General features: G+C 39.1%; 1 protein-coding gene across 1 annotated transcript in view; it reads right to left on the reverse strand.

The window, feature by feature from the left end:
- The window catches only part of TYR (tyrosinase), a 91,939-nt gene extending 77,400 nt beyond the window's left edge, over window positions 1-14,539 (reverse strand). The window contains exon 1 of the mRNA XM_023757385.1: window positions 14,475-14,539. Coding sequence (XP_023613153.1) covers window positions 14,475-14,511 — 37 coding nt within the window. The 5' untranslated portion in view covers window positions 14,512-14,539. The remainder of the gene's footprint in view (window positions 1-14,474) is intronic.
- Between the last annotated feature and the right edge of the window lie 2,486 nt (window positions 14,540-17,025).

Below are 17,025 nucleotides of genomic sequence, written 5' to 3' on the forward strand. Positions count from 1 at the left end.
CCATTTGTTTCTTATATGAAGTACTTCTTTAAAAATGTCAGACAATAAAATTTTGAATTATCAACTTCCCTTTCATCTCACATGATCTCAATTTATTCATAGTTGAGCTTAGTAACAAGTATATCTTTGTGCTACTTAGATTCTATATCATATTATTTCTATTTTATATGATAGAGAATCAGACAGTCTAAGGGAGTAAGAAACTTTTCCCTGATCCTCTGAGTGGTCTGTAGCTGTAACTGAATTCTCAAACATACAATTCCCCATTCTTTGTGACCACTTGAACTCCTAAAGGATCTGATATTTACAAAGCCTTTGATATCATCAGATAAAAATTGCTACTGTACACAAAGTCATATTTATGTCATATGATCAGAAGCACTGAAACACAGAGAAAACATATCCTTTATGCCGTAGGAAGGCAACTCTGATGCAGCCTGAAGTGTTGGGCTTTATGTTAGCATAAAAGAAGCTGGGATGAGCCAATTGCCCCACATCAATACAGTTTATGAAGCAGTCCTGGGGAAAGAGAAACTGTGGGAAAATCTGCTAGTTTCCCATAGAAACTTTTAGCTATACCACATTATACACCACATCAATCCAATTGTGTCTTCCCTTCTTTCACCCTGTCAAGAAAACATAGTTTATTACAAACTAGGAATGTACAGAGCACTGACAGCTTTCAGATACTTTTAACTGTATGATTCAGTTTCACTTCCTGGTGTTATAATGATTAAATGCACATACTGTGCAAAGGGTGAGCTAAGGACATCGAGTCTACATCAGGATGACAGAAAACAGGGGAGCTTTTCTTTGATTTGACAGCCCGGGCCCTACAGCAGAGTCAGTCTACCTTGTCTATGCCACTCTTTAGTGGCTTAGAATCTTTTCACAAGAGCTGGGTTAACAGACTTATTTTTGTAATGAAAGTCTCCTTATTTTCTTTTAGTGTCTAAATTAAGGAGAAATGAGAATATGTCACATATAAGCTTTTTGTTATGAGACTCCTAGGGATTCATTTGATTGTTTTCCTCTCCGGGTTATAAATATAATATGTAATTGTAGAAACATGAAGTAAAAAACTGATGCAGATTCTCAGCATGCTTTATAATAAACTTAATCTTTACAATAAACATATATATACATCTTTACATATATATATATATATATATATATATATATATATATATTTATGTTAGCATAAAAGAAGCTAGTATATATATATACTAGAGGCCCGGTGCACAAAAATTTGTTCCAGGGCGGGGGGGGGGGGGGGGGGCCCTCAGCCCGGGCTGTGCCCATTCACAGGCCCAGAACCCTTGGGGGAAAGTCCACCTGTCAAATTGGGCCCCCTCCCCGGGGGATCAGGCCTAAGCTTGCAGTCAGACATCCTTCTGACAGCCAGGGAGCCCTTGGAGGATGTCCGACTAAAGGCTTAGGCCCCCAAGGATCGGGTCTAAACCATTAGTTGGACATTCTTAGTGCTGCCACGGAGGTGGGAGAGGCTCTTGCCACCACCACTGCGCTGGCCAGCCATGAGCCAGCTTCTGGCTGAGTGGCACTCCCCATATGGAAGTGCACTGACCACCAGGGGGCAGCTCCTGCATTGAGCATCTGCCCCCTGGTGGCCAGTGCACATCATAGCAACCAGTCATTCTGCCATTCAGTCAATGTGCATTTTAGCCTTTTATTATTATTATATAGGATGTCCCTATATAATAGAGACCGGTGCACAAAAATTTGTGCACTCGGGGGAGGGGGGTCCCCTCAGCCTGGCCTGTGCCCTCTCACAATCTGGGACCCCTCGGGGGATGACCACCTGCTGGCTTAGGCCTGCTCCCCAGGGGATTGGGCCTAATATGGCAATCAGGCATCCCTCTGGCAGCCTGGCAGCCCTTGGGGGATGTCCACTTGCCAGCGGGGAGCAGACCTAAGCTGCAGTCAGGCATCCTTAGCGCTGCTGAGGAGGCAGGAGAGGCTCCCTCCACCACTGCTGTACTGGCAGCCATTAGCCTGGCTTGTGGCTGAGTAGAGCTTCCCCATGTGGGAGCGCACTGACCACCAGAGGGCAGGTCCTGCATTCAGCGTCTGCCCCCTGGTGGTCAGTGTGTGTCATAGTGACCAATCATTCCCACTCTTTCTGCTGTTAGGGTCAGTTTGCATATTACCCTTTTACTATATAGGATAGAGGCCTGGTGCACGGGTGGGGGTGGGCTGGTTTGCCTTCAAGGGTGTCCCACATCAGGGTGGGGGTCCCGCTTGGGTGCCTGGCCAGCCTGGGTGAGGGGCTGATGGCTGTTTGCAGCTGGTCACAACCCCTTCAGGGTGGGGGTCCCCACTGGGGTGCCTGGCCAGTCTGGGTGAGGGGCTGAGGGTCGTTTTCAGGCTGGCGGGTGACTGAAGCTCCCAGCCTCTCCTTTTTTTCTTTTTTTTTTTATTCTGGGATTTATTTACCTTCTATAATTGAAACATTGTTGCCGTCACTGGTGCTTCCAGCTCTGAGGCCGCAGCCATCTGAAAGCAGGTATCTGGGGTTTGTTTAGCTTCTATAATTGAAACATTGTTGCTTTCGGGCTCTGAGCCGGCCTGCCGCAGGCCGGGAACCTTGGCTTCCTCCATCACTGGAGCAAGCAAGCCTCATGTTCGCTTCAGCTGCATGGCTGGCGGCCGCCATCTTGGTTGGCAGTTAATTTGCATATCGCCCTCATTAGCCAATGGGAAGCGTAGCGGAGGTACAGTTAATTACCCTTTTTGTCTTTATTAGATAAGATATAGGATGTCCCTATTTCCCCCCTTTTGTCCCCTCTAACCAGCTCTTGCCCCCCATTTCTCTCTGGCCATCACCATACTGTTGTCTGTGTCCATGGGTTGTGCATATATTTTCTTTGGCTAATCCCTTCTTTAAATTCACTTGTTTAAATTTTTATTTTCAGATAAGTGCTTATAACTGCACTATTATATATTTTCTATTATATCATTTAGAATTAAGATATATTTTAATTGAACCCTTGTAAATTTTAGCACAATTTAATAAATTATGCCAGAAGCAATTAGGAGATTTTTCATGTAATGCAGATACATTTCAATCAATGTTTTATTAATTTTTATTTTTTAATATTTTAATTTGAAATAATCTCATACATGTAAAAAAACTTTAAAATACTACAGCATATTACATGTACCCTTCACCCAATTTCTTAGGTGTTAATAATTTAAACATAACTATTATACAACTAACAAAATTTGGAATATATTTTTCTTATAATCTCTTTAATGTTACTTAATCCATTTACTTTGTTTTTGTTCATCTTCACCCAAGGATATTTTTCCATTGACTTTTAGAGAGAGTGAAGGGAAAAGGAGAGACACATTGATTGGTTGCCTCCTGCACATGCTCTGATAGGGACTGGGGAATCAAGCCAGCAACTGAGGTACATGCCCTTGACTGGAATTGAACCTGGGACCCTTCAGTCCACGGGCTAATGCTCTATCCACTGAGCAAAACAGGCTGCAGCTTAATTCATTTACTTTTAATCTATATGTGTCTTTATATTTAAAGTGGGTTTTGTTTTAGATTCACCCTCATAATCTGTCTTGGCTTCTGGGGCTTCTGGGTCTGGCCTGCCTTGCCGCCCGGGACCTGCCGATCGGGTCCCGGGCGGCAAGGTGGGGCCGGCTCCTGGGACTTCTGGGGCTGGGCAGCAAGGCGGGGCCGGGCCTGCCCTGGATGGCTGCGCACTGGCGGCTCGCGCTGTCCCGCCCCGCCTGTAGTATGCAAATTAGCCGCCATCTTTGTTGGTGGTTAATTTGCATATCACACTGATTAGCCAATGGGAGGTGTAGCAAAGGTACGGTCAATTACCATGTTTGTTTTTTATTAGATAGGATATATATATATGAAAAGGAGGAAGGAAGAAAGGAAGGGAGGGAGGGAGAAAAAGAAAATCTTGGTTCCAGAACCCAATAGAGAATTAAAAGCCAGTAAAGTAATCTATCAATCTGATGTACTTAGTACATATGAAGATAATAATTCTGAGATGTTCTTAATGCCAGGAGATGAAGTTTTAACACTCATCTAGGACAGATTTTGAAATGGAAACCTTTGTACAAAGTTGGCAATGAGAAAAGGTTACTCTTCCAGGAGAGGTTGAATAGCACTAACACACCCATCAGCACAGAGAAGTCACAAAGATGACTAACGCTCACAAGTGCCTAAAAGTCTTACGAATTATAGGACAAAATTATTCCTCAATCTAAGAAGTGCATTGAGCTGCAAGCAGAATGAATAACATAGAGTTCCAAAAATATTATAGCCCTGGCCGGTATCCTCAGTGGCAGTAGTTCTCAACCTTCCTAATGCCACGACCCTTTAATACAGTTCCTCATGTTGTAGTGACACCCAACCATAAAATTATTTTCATTGCTACTTCATAACTGTAATTTTACTACTGTTATGAATCGTAATGTAAATATCTGATATGCAGGATGTATTTTCATTGTTCGTGACCCACAGGTTGAGAACCGCTGGACCGTTAGAGCGTTAGCCTGCACACCAAGAAGTAATGGGTTCAATTCCTGTTCAAGGGCATGTACCTAGGTTTCAAGTTGGATCCCTGGCCCTGGTTGGGGCATGTGCAGGAGGCAACCAATTGACGTGTCTCTCACATCGATGTTTCTCTCTCTCTCTTTCACCCCTCCTCCTTTCTACTCACTCTAAAAATCAATAGGAAAAAAATATACTCAGGTGAGGATTAATAGCAAAAAAAATGTATTATAGTAAAACAAAAGAAAAAAAAAGCAAACACACACATAAAGAATCTGATAGAAAAGACAGATAAGTTTTTAAAAATAATTTGACAATTATAATGTACAGAAGACAATATGAAGGATATATGCAAAGTACTAAAAGAAAATAGTCCCCAAACACAATTTTACAGTTTAATATATTATGATATAAGAATGGAATTAAATATAGACATTTTTGGGGGAAAGCTATGAATATTTATCATTCATAACCTTCAAGTAAGAATGTCTAAACAATGTATGTCATGTTTAGGAGGAGAAGTGGTGGGAAATTACAAATATACTGACCATAAAAATCAATAATAATATTGAGTAATTTGGGTAGTTTACAAATGTAGTAGAACTATAATATAATAAACAACATGGAATTTAAGGTAAAAGCTTTATTAAGGATAAAAAGCCATCACTTAAACATAGAACCAAGTCATTTACCAGAAAGCTAATTTTTTTTTTTTTGCTGAATTTCTGTGCACCTATTCATTGCCCCAACCAAGATCCCAAATGTAAAGGTACCAAAATGTTGAAGTAAAGAGACAGAATAAAAAAGAAGAAACATAGGAAATTATGAATCAAAATAAATCTGTTGTAGCTTTATTATTATTAGATAAAATAGACGTCAAGCCAAAAATTTTTATTGAGGATAAAGATGATAATGTTGACAATAAAGAAATAATTCCCTACTATCTAAATTCAAGGCTACCTATTTCCATTTATTAGCATTTTACTTGTATAATCTAAATTTTAATGATAGGTTTTTTGTTTTGTCATTATAAATATTTTAAAATTTTGCACCAGCCACATAAAAATTCTCTGTAGTTTTATAGTTCCCAAAAGTTATAGAACAAGTATTGACAAAATTGAATATTGATACTGAAATGTTCAAAATTGGGAAGAGAGCTCTCTCAAGAACTGTTACAACAAAATTCATCTTTTTAAGTAAAATGTAGAATATTTTAATAATTGACCATCAACTAGGCCAAAAATTAAATCTCAAAGAACAGTGAGTAAACAAAATTATACGGATGTCTTTATCTTTTTTTAATGTATTTACTTATTGATTTCAGAGAATAAGGGAGAGGGAGAGAGAGAGAGAAACATCAATGATGAGAATAATTGGTTAGATGCCTCCTGCCAGAATCCTACTGGAGATCGAGCCTGCAACCCGGGCATGTGCTTTGACCAGGAATAGTGCCGTGACCTCCTGGTTCATAGGTCAGTGCTCAACCACTGAGCCATGCAGGCTCGGCACAGATGTCTTTTCTTACCGCACTATAATAAAGGTAAGAATTAGCTTCATAGCCCTTGTCAATTTGGCTCAGCTGTGGACTGAAGGGTCTCGGGTTTGATTCTGTTCAAGGGCACTTAGCTCAGTTGTAGGCTCAATCCTCGACCCCAGTTGGGGCTCCTGTGGGAGGCAACCAGTCGATGTATCTCTCTCACATTGATGTTTCTCTTTGTCTCTACCCCTCACTTCCACTCTTTCTAAAAATCAATGGAAAAAATATCCTCAGATGAGGAATAACAACAACAAAAAGGGAATTCACACACCATCTATATATATAAAAGCCAAGTGACCTTTATGACCAGACAACTGGACAACTGGATGACTGGCTGGTAGCTATGACACGCACTGAACACCAGGGGGCAGACACCCAATGCAGGAGCTGCCTCCTGGTGGTTAGTGCACTCCCACAGCCAACCTCCTGCAACCAGCCAACCTCCTGTGGTCCCTCCTCCCAGCCGGCCAACCTCCTGCAGTCCCTCCCCCCTGGCCGGCCAGCCTTGATTGCTGGCTAGACCAAGGGACCCCACCTGTGCACGAATTCATGCATGGGGCCTCTAGTATATTTATAAATAATAAATTATAAAAAATATAAAAACAGGCATTACAATATTTTAGAGTTGAACGTACAAGTTTTATGTAACAAAACCTGGAATATGCAGACAAAAATGTTCCTTAGAAGGAAATTTATAATTCAGAATGTGTATATGTCAATAGAGATATTACTAAAAATTAGTGATTTAAGTGTTTAGTTCAAGGGAAAACAGAGGAAGCCAAAGAGCATTAAACAAAAGAAATAAGACAATTAGTGACTTTAGAGACAACTAAACAATAAAGAAAATATTTTTTTTAAGAATTAATAAAATAGTTTAATTTCTTAGTAGATTGATAAAAATAAGAGAAAGCACAAATTAACTATGAATTTATAAAGGTAACATAACTGTAGATGCAGAGAGTATTAAACAAAATCATATAAGAATTCCACGAATAAAGTTATGATTAAAAATTTAAAGGCTTAGATTCTTTCGCCTTTTGGGTAAATATAATAAATAAAACTGACTTTGTAAGAAATAGAAAATCTGAATAAACTCTAAAACAATTAAAGTAATTCATTAGTAGCAAAATATCCATGTCTTTGAAAAAAGCAATATTCCCAGGTAGTTTCACAGTTATGTTTTGTCAAAACATCCAGGAACACATATTTCCTATTTTAAATCCTTATAGATAATAAAAACAGTCCAGTTCCCTTTATTTTGAAACTACACCAAGACTGTATGAAAAAGGAAAACCAAAAGGAAATATCACTTATGGACATAGTGCAAAAATCTTAATAAAATTTTAGCAAACAAAACCAGCAAATTAATTTTAAAAATAGTGCATTGTGACCAACTAGAATTCATCTTAGTAGCTAGATTATTTATAATTATAAATACAGCAATAGATTTGGCTGAAGCGTACTTCAGTTTCACTTCCTGATAAAATTTAGTACACATAAATGATAAAGGGGATTCGTAAATGAATTAATTCACGAGGACATGAGTGAAAGAAGAGACAGTAGCACAGTTGGGAAGATGCGATGCAAAAGATAAATGGTAAAGGTAGCAGTCCTCACCAAGCTCAGCCCTAAACTGGAAGGAAGGAAATCAACAAACCTATGCAATGTGTACTGAGGGAAATCGGCAAGGTGCAGGAATTGACAACACAATGTAACTCTGGAAGTGAGTGTGGAGGAAACACTGAAAACAGTATGATTCCTGGAAAGTCTTTTGAAGATGCAGTTTAATTCCAAGATCTCGAACCGCAGTCTAAGTGTCTCCTCCAGCACTCCACTGCCAGCCAGCAGAAGCACAGAAGATACATTCCTCTCTGAGAACCTTTTCCGCACCTTCTCCAAGGGATGAAATGCCCAGCTGCAGGTGGGGGTACTGCACTGAACACAGAGGAACTGGGAAGAAGCCCATCTACCTATACAAAGGTGGTCCCCAAAAGTCAACCCTCATCTCCAGTTTAACTCCTAGATTTCTAACAGCTGTTTGTTTTCTTTTCTATTTCTGGGAAGAGATAGGCAGTTTTCTCTGAGAAATCTAACCAGTGCTAGAAAACAGTGTGGGGTTTCCAAATGAAACAGCTTTTTCAGAGACCTCTCTGTTAAGCCTATACCCACACCCAACATACTCAATAAGCTTTTTAGCAATTTAAGTTGAAATGTGAGCCAAGATCACACAATACCTGAAGAAATCTCTAATGTGAAATAGACTAATGCAAAGATATAACTGTGAACTGTAACTGATACAAACAATATTTTGTCTTGAAGAAACTCGTAGCATAGGAAGCTTTCTCTATCAAAATATAAAGATGAAAATCCATTGACTTGAGACATTTGATTTCATGGAGAAGTGAGAGGCCATCCTTATTTTTATTTATTTCTTCACATATAACTTATTTTATATGGAATCTTAGAATATTTTTTTGTTTTCATAGGAAAAATCAGAATTTTATAAAACTTTGTAGGATAGAGAAAAAAAGAAATATCATGAGCATTTGCTTGTAGTTCTTTTAAGAAAGTTTTGGTAAAGATTAATATGAAATTTTGCAATGTAATTTTCCCTTTGCTTCCTCTTTAAAATAGTTAAATAAAAACATATAATTCTTTTTCAAAATTTTGACATCAATATTTATTTTTTTCTTAAATATATTTTTTATTAATTTCAGAGAGAAGGGAGAGAGAAAGATAGATAGAAACATCAGTGATGAGAGAGAATCATTGATTGGCTGCTTCTTGCATACTTCCTATTGGGGATCAAGCCATGCAACACAAGCATGCATCCTGTCCAGGAATAATTGAGCTGTGATCTCCTGGTTCATAGCTCAACCACTGAACAACACCAGCTGGGCAATATTTAGTTTGTTTTGCTGGAATATCATGTCTCTAAGACTCTCCACAAAGTGACCCAGTTATATTTGGCTAACGGATACAAATAAATGCCAACATTTGTCGTAAATGTTTCCCTCCACATCCCACGTGGTTCAGGGTTCAGGATCTGGAAGAGGAGCCACACACAAATGAAAGAGAAAAGACAAGAGATAATTTGGAAATATTGGGTGGCCAGGCGGGTAAGTCCAACTCAAGAGGAAGGACTTCCACTGGTGCTCAGGCCTACCAACCTTTTATAGTCAGAGGTAAACAGGGCAGTGGTCACCATAGTTACACAGTTCTTGTGAGTTTCACTTGTTTTGACCATAGTTACACTTCCTGCACTTCCCTCAGCCCATTAGCTTCCCAGATAAGATCTAGGGAGTGTTATTAGGTCAAGCCTAATTATGCTAAGAGGACTGAGCCCTCTAAGCTGGGACTTGTTTGTGACTTTGCCAGCAGGTCAGTCTGAGGCTCAACCCTATATCGGTTCCCCACAAACATTCCCCTAATGTGTCTTTGGAATTGCTATATCTTTATGGATATTTTTTTATACTTGGGAGATGTGGGGTGTGGAATGGTATTCTTGTGAATCAAGCATAACCTCCACTAAGCGATGGCTGTTCATGGAAAGGTGGATGCCCATTTTCCTGTTTAACAAAAGCCTGGATCTGTCAGTTGGAGAATTCTAAATCAATAGGACAGAGATAAATGATCTCTTTAACTTCTTTCGTGGGTTGGACTCTCCTACTTCAAGAGATGATGGTATGAACAGGACACTTACTGATGTTTGTTTATATATTGGTTCATTTTAACCAGCTCCATCAGTATTATAATTAGTTGAAATTCTTAGCTCCTAAATTGTCAGTGTCCCTTTAAATAATGGTGTGAATTCGATCTTTACTTATGTCCTTTACAAGTAAGTACTTTAGTGATAAGTTTAAGAGGCCATGTCTGGAGCTGATAATCAAGTACCATTTTAAATGAATTGGCCTTTTAAAATTATATATTTGTATAATGCTTTCATGGTAAAACTCTATAATTCTGCAGTGGGGGAAAATTATTTGGAGTATTCATCCATATAACATATTTATTTTTTGTCCATTATGTTCCAGACTCTGTATTTGACCCCAGGGAATCAACCATTAATCTGTTATTACTTTATCTTCCAAAAAGATAACAAGTGAAGGTGAAGACAGCCTAGGAACAGATACATTCAATCTGTTCCTAGTGGAAGGAACTACAATAATGGTCAGCAGTAGGGAGCCTCACTTAGGTCAGCTAGGGAATCAGGGAAGATTTCTTGGAAGGAACAACCAGGTTAATCATGGATTGATGGCTCTGATTAGAAAAGGCTCCTATATACTTCTTTTTTTTTTAGTTTAATGAGAATGTGTTTCCCAATTATTTAAACAGTTTTATTGAGATACCATTCACATATCATGCAATTCACCTAAAGTGAATTGAATACTTTATTGGTTTTTAATATATGTACAGATATGTGCAACCAGCATTACGGTCAATTTTAGAGCATTTTCATCACTTCAAAAAGATGCCTTTTAGCTATCACTCCCCTATACTTTCCCCTTCACTCTCAGCCTTACACAACCATTAATACACTTTCTGTCTATAGATTTCCCTATTTGTACTTTTAAATGAGTTAAATTATATAGTATGTGGCCTTGTGTTACTAGCTTGTTTTCCATTAAACACTAGAGGCCCGGTGCACAAAATTCGTGCACAGGAGTAGGGGTGGTCCCTCAGCCCAGCCTGCACCCTCTCACACTCTGGGACCCCTCGGGGGATGTCTAAACTGGCAGTCGGACATCCCTCTCACAATCCGGGACCACTGGCTCCTAATTGCTCACCTGCCTGCCTGCCTGATCGCCCAAAACCATTCTGCCTGCCTGCCTGATCACCCCTAACCCCTTGCCTCACCCCTGACTGCTTACCTACCTGCCTGATGACTCCTAATCGCTCACCTGCCTGCCTGATCGCCCCTAACCACTCTGCCTGCCTGCCTGCCTGGTCACCCCTAACTGCTCGCCTGCCTGCCTGATCACCCCTAACCACTCTGCCTGCCTGCCTGATCACCCCTAACTGCTTGCCTGCCTGCCTGCCTGATTGCCCCTAATCACCTCTGCCTCAGCACCCGACATCGGGCCTCTAGTTTTTGTCATAAGATCCAAAGTTGAATTTGGTTACACTTTCTCTTTCTATTCCCTTGTTTCTTAGAGCAATGTTTATGCCTAATGAGGTTAAAAATAATATCTTTAAGATTTTATTTGTCAACTTTCAAGAGCTTACTGATACATTTCTTATCCCACTCCAAATCTCAGTTTCACATACTTTCATTCACTGCCCATTTTCCTGGAACAGGAAAGAATTCTTAAAGATAATTTCATTTTATTCATTAATTTATAGATCAGGGAAATTAGGGACAAAAGAGGTGTAATAAAATAACTAAGATTAGCCCAGCTGGTGCGGCTCAGTTTGTTGAGCATCATCCCATGCACCAGGAGGTCACTGGTTGGATTCCTGCTTAGGGCACATGCCCCAGTTGTGGCTCAATCCCTAACCCCTTGCCTCACCCCTGACTGCTTACCTACCTGCCTGATGACTCCTAATCGCTCGCCTGCCTGCCTGATCGCCCCTAACCACTCTGCCTGCCTATGCAAGTCAACATTTAGTAGTATATATTGGGTAAAAGCATCGGCTGAAAGCTTGGGGGAATAAGAAACATATTTAAGAGGTACTTGATGGGAAGAGAGAGGGAGTAAAAGCCTCCTTTTAAACTGGAAAAAACAAAACAAAACAAAAAACCCTACTTTTTAGTTCAGTGTTGTACAATTCAGCCATGACAGCAAGACAGTCACCAGCAAACCACAGTAAAATACAGAATCCCAGGCTCCATTTTCAAAGTTTCTCATTCAGAAGATCCAGAGAGAAGTCAGGATACTTCCTTCTTGAAAAAGTCAGAAATTTCCTTCTATTTCCAGTTATTTGAAAGGGATTTTTTTGGGTGGGGGTGGTCACGAATGGATGTTGAATGTTGTCAAATATTTAATTTTACATTTGTTGAGATGATTGTATGATTTTTCTTTTTAAATCAGTGTGTGTGGTAAATTATAAAGTTTGATGTTTAATATTTGATTAAACCTTTTATTTCTAGATAAATTTTACTTGATCACAATGCATTTTACTTTTTATAAGTTACTGTGTTTGATATGCTTATATTTTTCTAGGAATTTTTACATTCCCATTATCTAAATATGATAGTAAAGTTCATAGGTTAAATATTTTAGAATAAGAAAAAGATTTAGTTTTGGGTTAAATTCTGGCCCGGCGTATGGGATATAAATTATTCTAAGCCATTGCTTTTCATTTTCACAATGTTAATAAAAGTCCCTTGTATTTATTATGAATTTACACTTTAAAATTGCTTTTATAAGTGTTATTTTATAAATTTGTCACAACAACTCTATGAAGAAATACCCATTTTTTTCTTTTAAATATATTTTTATTAATTTCAGAGAGGAAGGGAGAGGGAGAGAGAGATAGAAACATAAATGATGAGAGAGAACCATTGATTGGTTATGTCCTGCACACCCCCACTGGGGATCGAGCTCACAACCGGGCATGTGCCCTTGACCAGAATCGAACCTGGGACCCTTCAGTCTGCAGGCCAAGGGTCTATTCAGTGAGCTAAACCAGGTAGGGCTAGAAATACTGATTTTTAAAATTTTTAATATAAAGCAACTAAAATTTGAGAAGATAAAATGACTTGCTCAAGTTGAGTTTAGGAGACTATATTTTAAAGTCGCTATTATGTTGGAATACAACATTTCTAACTCTAATTCAGTGTCCTTAACACTTCCCCTACCTTTGTACTTCTTATAAGTTTAACCAGGTATTGTGGTATAGATGGTTTATTTTCCTACCCCTGGACACCCTATTCTGTACTCCTCTCTTTTTCTTTGCCCACACACAGTCCTAAAACCCTGGATATGTAGGGTCTAAATAATCTATTTACCAAGTCCTTACACACTGTAACACATCTCACGCCGGGACTGACCAGCAGACCCTGAGCGACGGATGAATGGATTACTCTGACACACGTTTCTGTGTAAGAGAGGGCCAAGGGACTGCTTGGCTATAGGAACCAAACAGCCCCATTCACCTGCCTCCTTAGGCTTTTATTTTAGCAACAGCTTGAACTAAAGTTAACTATTAGGTACTACCAGAAAGGTAAGCATCCTTGAGAAAACATATGCATCCTTTAAGCAAGGACGTTTTGAAGTCTAAACCTAAGAGTGACTTTGACTTCTTTATAGAACTAAAATTTAAATATTGGGCTTATTACAGATTTTCACTTTTTGTGTTTTCCCCTTGTTTTCCAAATACATTTTAAAGAATATTAAAGAAACATATCCAGAATTAATATTGACTAACTGCCCTCCAAAATTTCCCATGGTGCTTCCAGGGAGAGAGTGGTTACTACTAATAGAACTCTAGTTTATCTGAATAGTTTGAACTGTTTTTCTAACAATTGTCTTAGAATACCACTGGTATATTTTTAGCCCTTGCCCTTGCATAGGAATCAACACCTTAAAGAAATAAAATTTAGTAACTTTATTGTTCAAAGCCCAGGGCCCACATTTCTGGTAATGGAGTAAGACTTGGAAAGATAAGGTGGGGGGAGGTGGTGGTGGAAAAGTTGGGATTAGAAATCTTTCCTCTTAACCCTTTGTATTATATGGATTGCATAAAGTAAAAAAAATCCACATATAACTTTGACTCCCCAAAACTTAACTACTATTTGACTACTGTTGAGCAGAAGCCTTGCTGATAACAAAAACAGTTGATTAACACATTTTTTATGTTATATGTATTATATACTGAAGAATGTCCAGCCTATAGGAGAGTTTTATAAGAGTTTATTTGAGCCAAAAACTTGAGAACCTGCCCAGAAGTAGAATCTCAATAGAAAATGCCCCAGAGAATGGCAGTTTTGCAGCTTATTTTATACATTAGAATCAAAGGAGAAGATGTAAAGAGGGTTACATGAAGTCCATTGGTGGTAGATTAGGGATGGGGGAGAAAGCTAATCAGGGAAATCTCTAGGACTGGATAAAATGTAAAATGGAGACACACATACTTCTTTCACACTGGTGGGTATAGGATAGTTAATACAGTATTTAATGTTTACAACAGGGGTCCTCAAACTTTTTAAACAGGGGGGCAGTTCACTGTCCCTCAGACCGTTGGAGGGCCTGACTATAGTTTAAAAAAATACTATGAACAAATTCCTATGCACACTGCACATATCTTATTTTGAAGTAAAAAAACAAAACTTCAAAAAAAGGGCTCTCCTAACTTCAAAAAAAAAACGCCCTTACTAACTGAAAAATAAAAAGAAATAAAATAGACCTCCTAACTTCAAAAAAAAATAAATAAATCCTAACTTGTTCTTACCTCGGTCCTCAGGCAGCAGCAGGCTCTGCACAGGCATGCTCGTGACTCCTCTGATCACACCGGAGACTGAGAGGAGGAGTAGAGAAACAGAGAGAAGGAGGGGAGTCAGAGAGTGCAGGGTACATTCCACACATGCGCACTGCGGGCCAGGACAAGTCGGCTGTTAAGCAACAGGCAGCGGTGGCAAAAACACGGGCGGGCCAGATAAATGTTTTCTGTGGGCCGCATGTGGCCCGAGGGCCGGCAGCAAAAACACGGGCGGGCCAGATAAATGTTTTCTGTGGGCCGCATGTGGCCCGAGGGCCGGCGGCAAAAACACGGGCGGGCCAGATAAATGTTTTCTGTGGACCGCATGTGGCCCGAGGGCCGTAGTTTGAGGACCCCTGGTTTACAGTATATAGAGATGGTATGTGGGCTACAAGATAACAATTAGGAGCTCTGTGATCTCCTACTCTGATGGCCTTGTGTTCTGGTGCCAGAGTTGTGTCTTAGAAAGATCTGGAAAAGAAAATCACTCTTAACATTTCAAAGGTATGCTGTACTAGATGCACAAAAACAGGTCTCGCTATAGGTAAAGACTAAAGTTGATCAAGAAATGAATAGTAAGCCTAAGATGTCACTACTCACCATACCTTGCTTATTTAGTAATTTTTATGTTCAGACCCACCTGTGTGGTTACTTTTGGTCTCCAGGTCACCACCTTGTAAGGCTTGTCATGTGCCCCTACCCTCACCCTCAGTTGAGCTTGTCATTAGCTCGGCCCCTTTTCATTAACATTAAAATAAAGTAAACTAGAGAAGAGAAAATTTAGTTAAGAAAAATCACAAAGAAGAAAAAAATATTTACAGTATTTATTTTAAAAAGTGTGCTTATAAGTGAATCTGTACATTTCAAACCCGTGTTTTTCAAGGGTCAACCATATAATATTTCTTCATTTCAGGATGTCCCCTTTCCTCAAAAAGGCCACATCTACTAAAAGGGGAAGTTTAGAGTACTTGTAACAGGAACACAATTGATTCCCAGTAAGTGGGAAAAAGTAAGTGATGATTATTTTTGTAATCACTATAGGGACACTTTTGATAATTACTATTAAATCAACTTTACTTATTCATCTTAGTTTTTGTAAAACCTCATGAGATGAAAAAACTGCATATTGTGGTGCAAAATAGTCCCTGAGAGTTTAAAGATTGATATGCTCCAAGCCTGTCATAGAGGGCTTTGTAATTACCCTGTATATGTGTGTGTTTTTTAATTTACTGTAATGCCACACTACTTTCTGAACATCTATTCAAGCATGCTCTAACAGTAGATACCGGAGTAAAGAGAAATGACTTTACGGTATTTATAGTTTATTTCCCCTTTCCTGATTTTTTCCCTCCCTGTCCATAAAACTACAAGAGAATCACTTATCTTTCTGTAGATCAGATTGACACTGACTAAGGTATATACAGAATTTGAGCCTGAATCTGTTATGACAGGTAATAAATCACCTGAACCTGTTGTGTGTGTTTTTTTGTATTTGAGGAGGTGTCAACAATCTCTCTTCTAGCAAGCTGATGACAGATTATTTTTCTCCTTAGATGGCAAGAGCTTTCACACTCATCCCAATTTTAGAGTGGCTACTGAACTCATGGCCCGCTTCCAATCAAATGCTTATATCGCTTGTCATCTGTTTTGTGGTCATAAAGGGGATGGGATACTGAAGATACTGATATTGAGATTCTTTTTTCATATCTTGCTACACAGCCCAAGAAAACATTCTTATTAATTTCATAAGTCCTTCTGTTATTATCATAATTAGTCAATGAATGTTAATACAATAAACCTTGCCGAAACCGGTTTGGCTCAGTGGATAGTGCGTCGGCCTGTGGACTGAAAGGTCCCAGGTTCGATTTTGGTCAAGGGCATGTACCGTGGTTGTGGGCACATCCCCAGTAGGAGATGTGCAGGAGGCAGCTGATCGATGTTTCTCTCTCATCGATGTTTCTAACTCTCTATCTCTCTCCCTTCCTCTCTGTAAAAAATCAATAAAATATATTAAAAAAAATACAGTAAACCTTGCTTTTGCAGACCCCAATTTAACAGACTCACATAAACTCATAATGACTTAATGGACAAAATTTCAGGTCTGTCTGCCATATGTCAAAATTAACACATCTGTTAATTTTACAAGACTTGCTTATAATTAAATTAATGGGTTTTTAAAAATTATTCATTGTTATTTTTAACAAATTTTAGTGAGTGGGCCATATGTTGGAAAAATATTGTAATCATTTGCCAACATAAATATTACATATCTACAGCTATAGTCTACATTTTGAAATCCAAGAGTCACCAGTGGTAAACAGTGTTTGGTGAATGATTAGTACGTGACCACACTGTATCTCGGCGGGTTATTGGTTCGGTTGTCTAGTGTTGTGACTTTCTGCAGCAGTTTTAATGAGTGTCCCCTGTGTTCCCACAGGTGCTAAGCCTCACCCCTGCTGTGTGCATTTGCTTATTCCCAGTGCCTGGTGAATGCACGCATTGACTGGACCTATTCAGTATAAAC

This window comes from Myotis lucifugus, unplaced genomic scaffold, assembly GCF_000147115.1.
Source record: "Myotis lucifugus unplaced genomic scaffold, Myoluc2.0 scaffold_106, whole genome shotgun sequence".
In the NCBI taxonomy this organism is placed as follows: Eukaryota; Metazoa; Chordata; class Mammalia; order Chiroptera; family Vespertilionidae; genus Myotis; species Myotis lucifugus.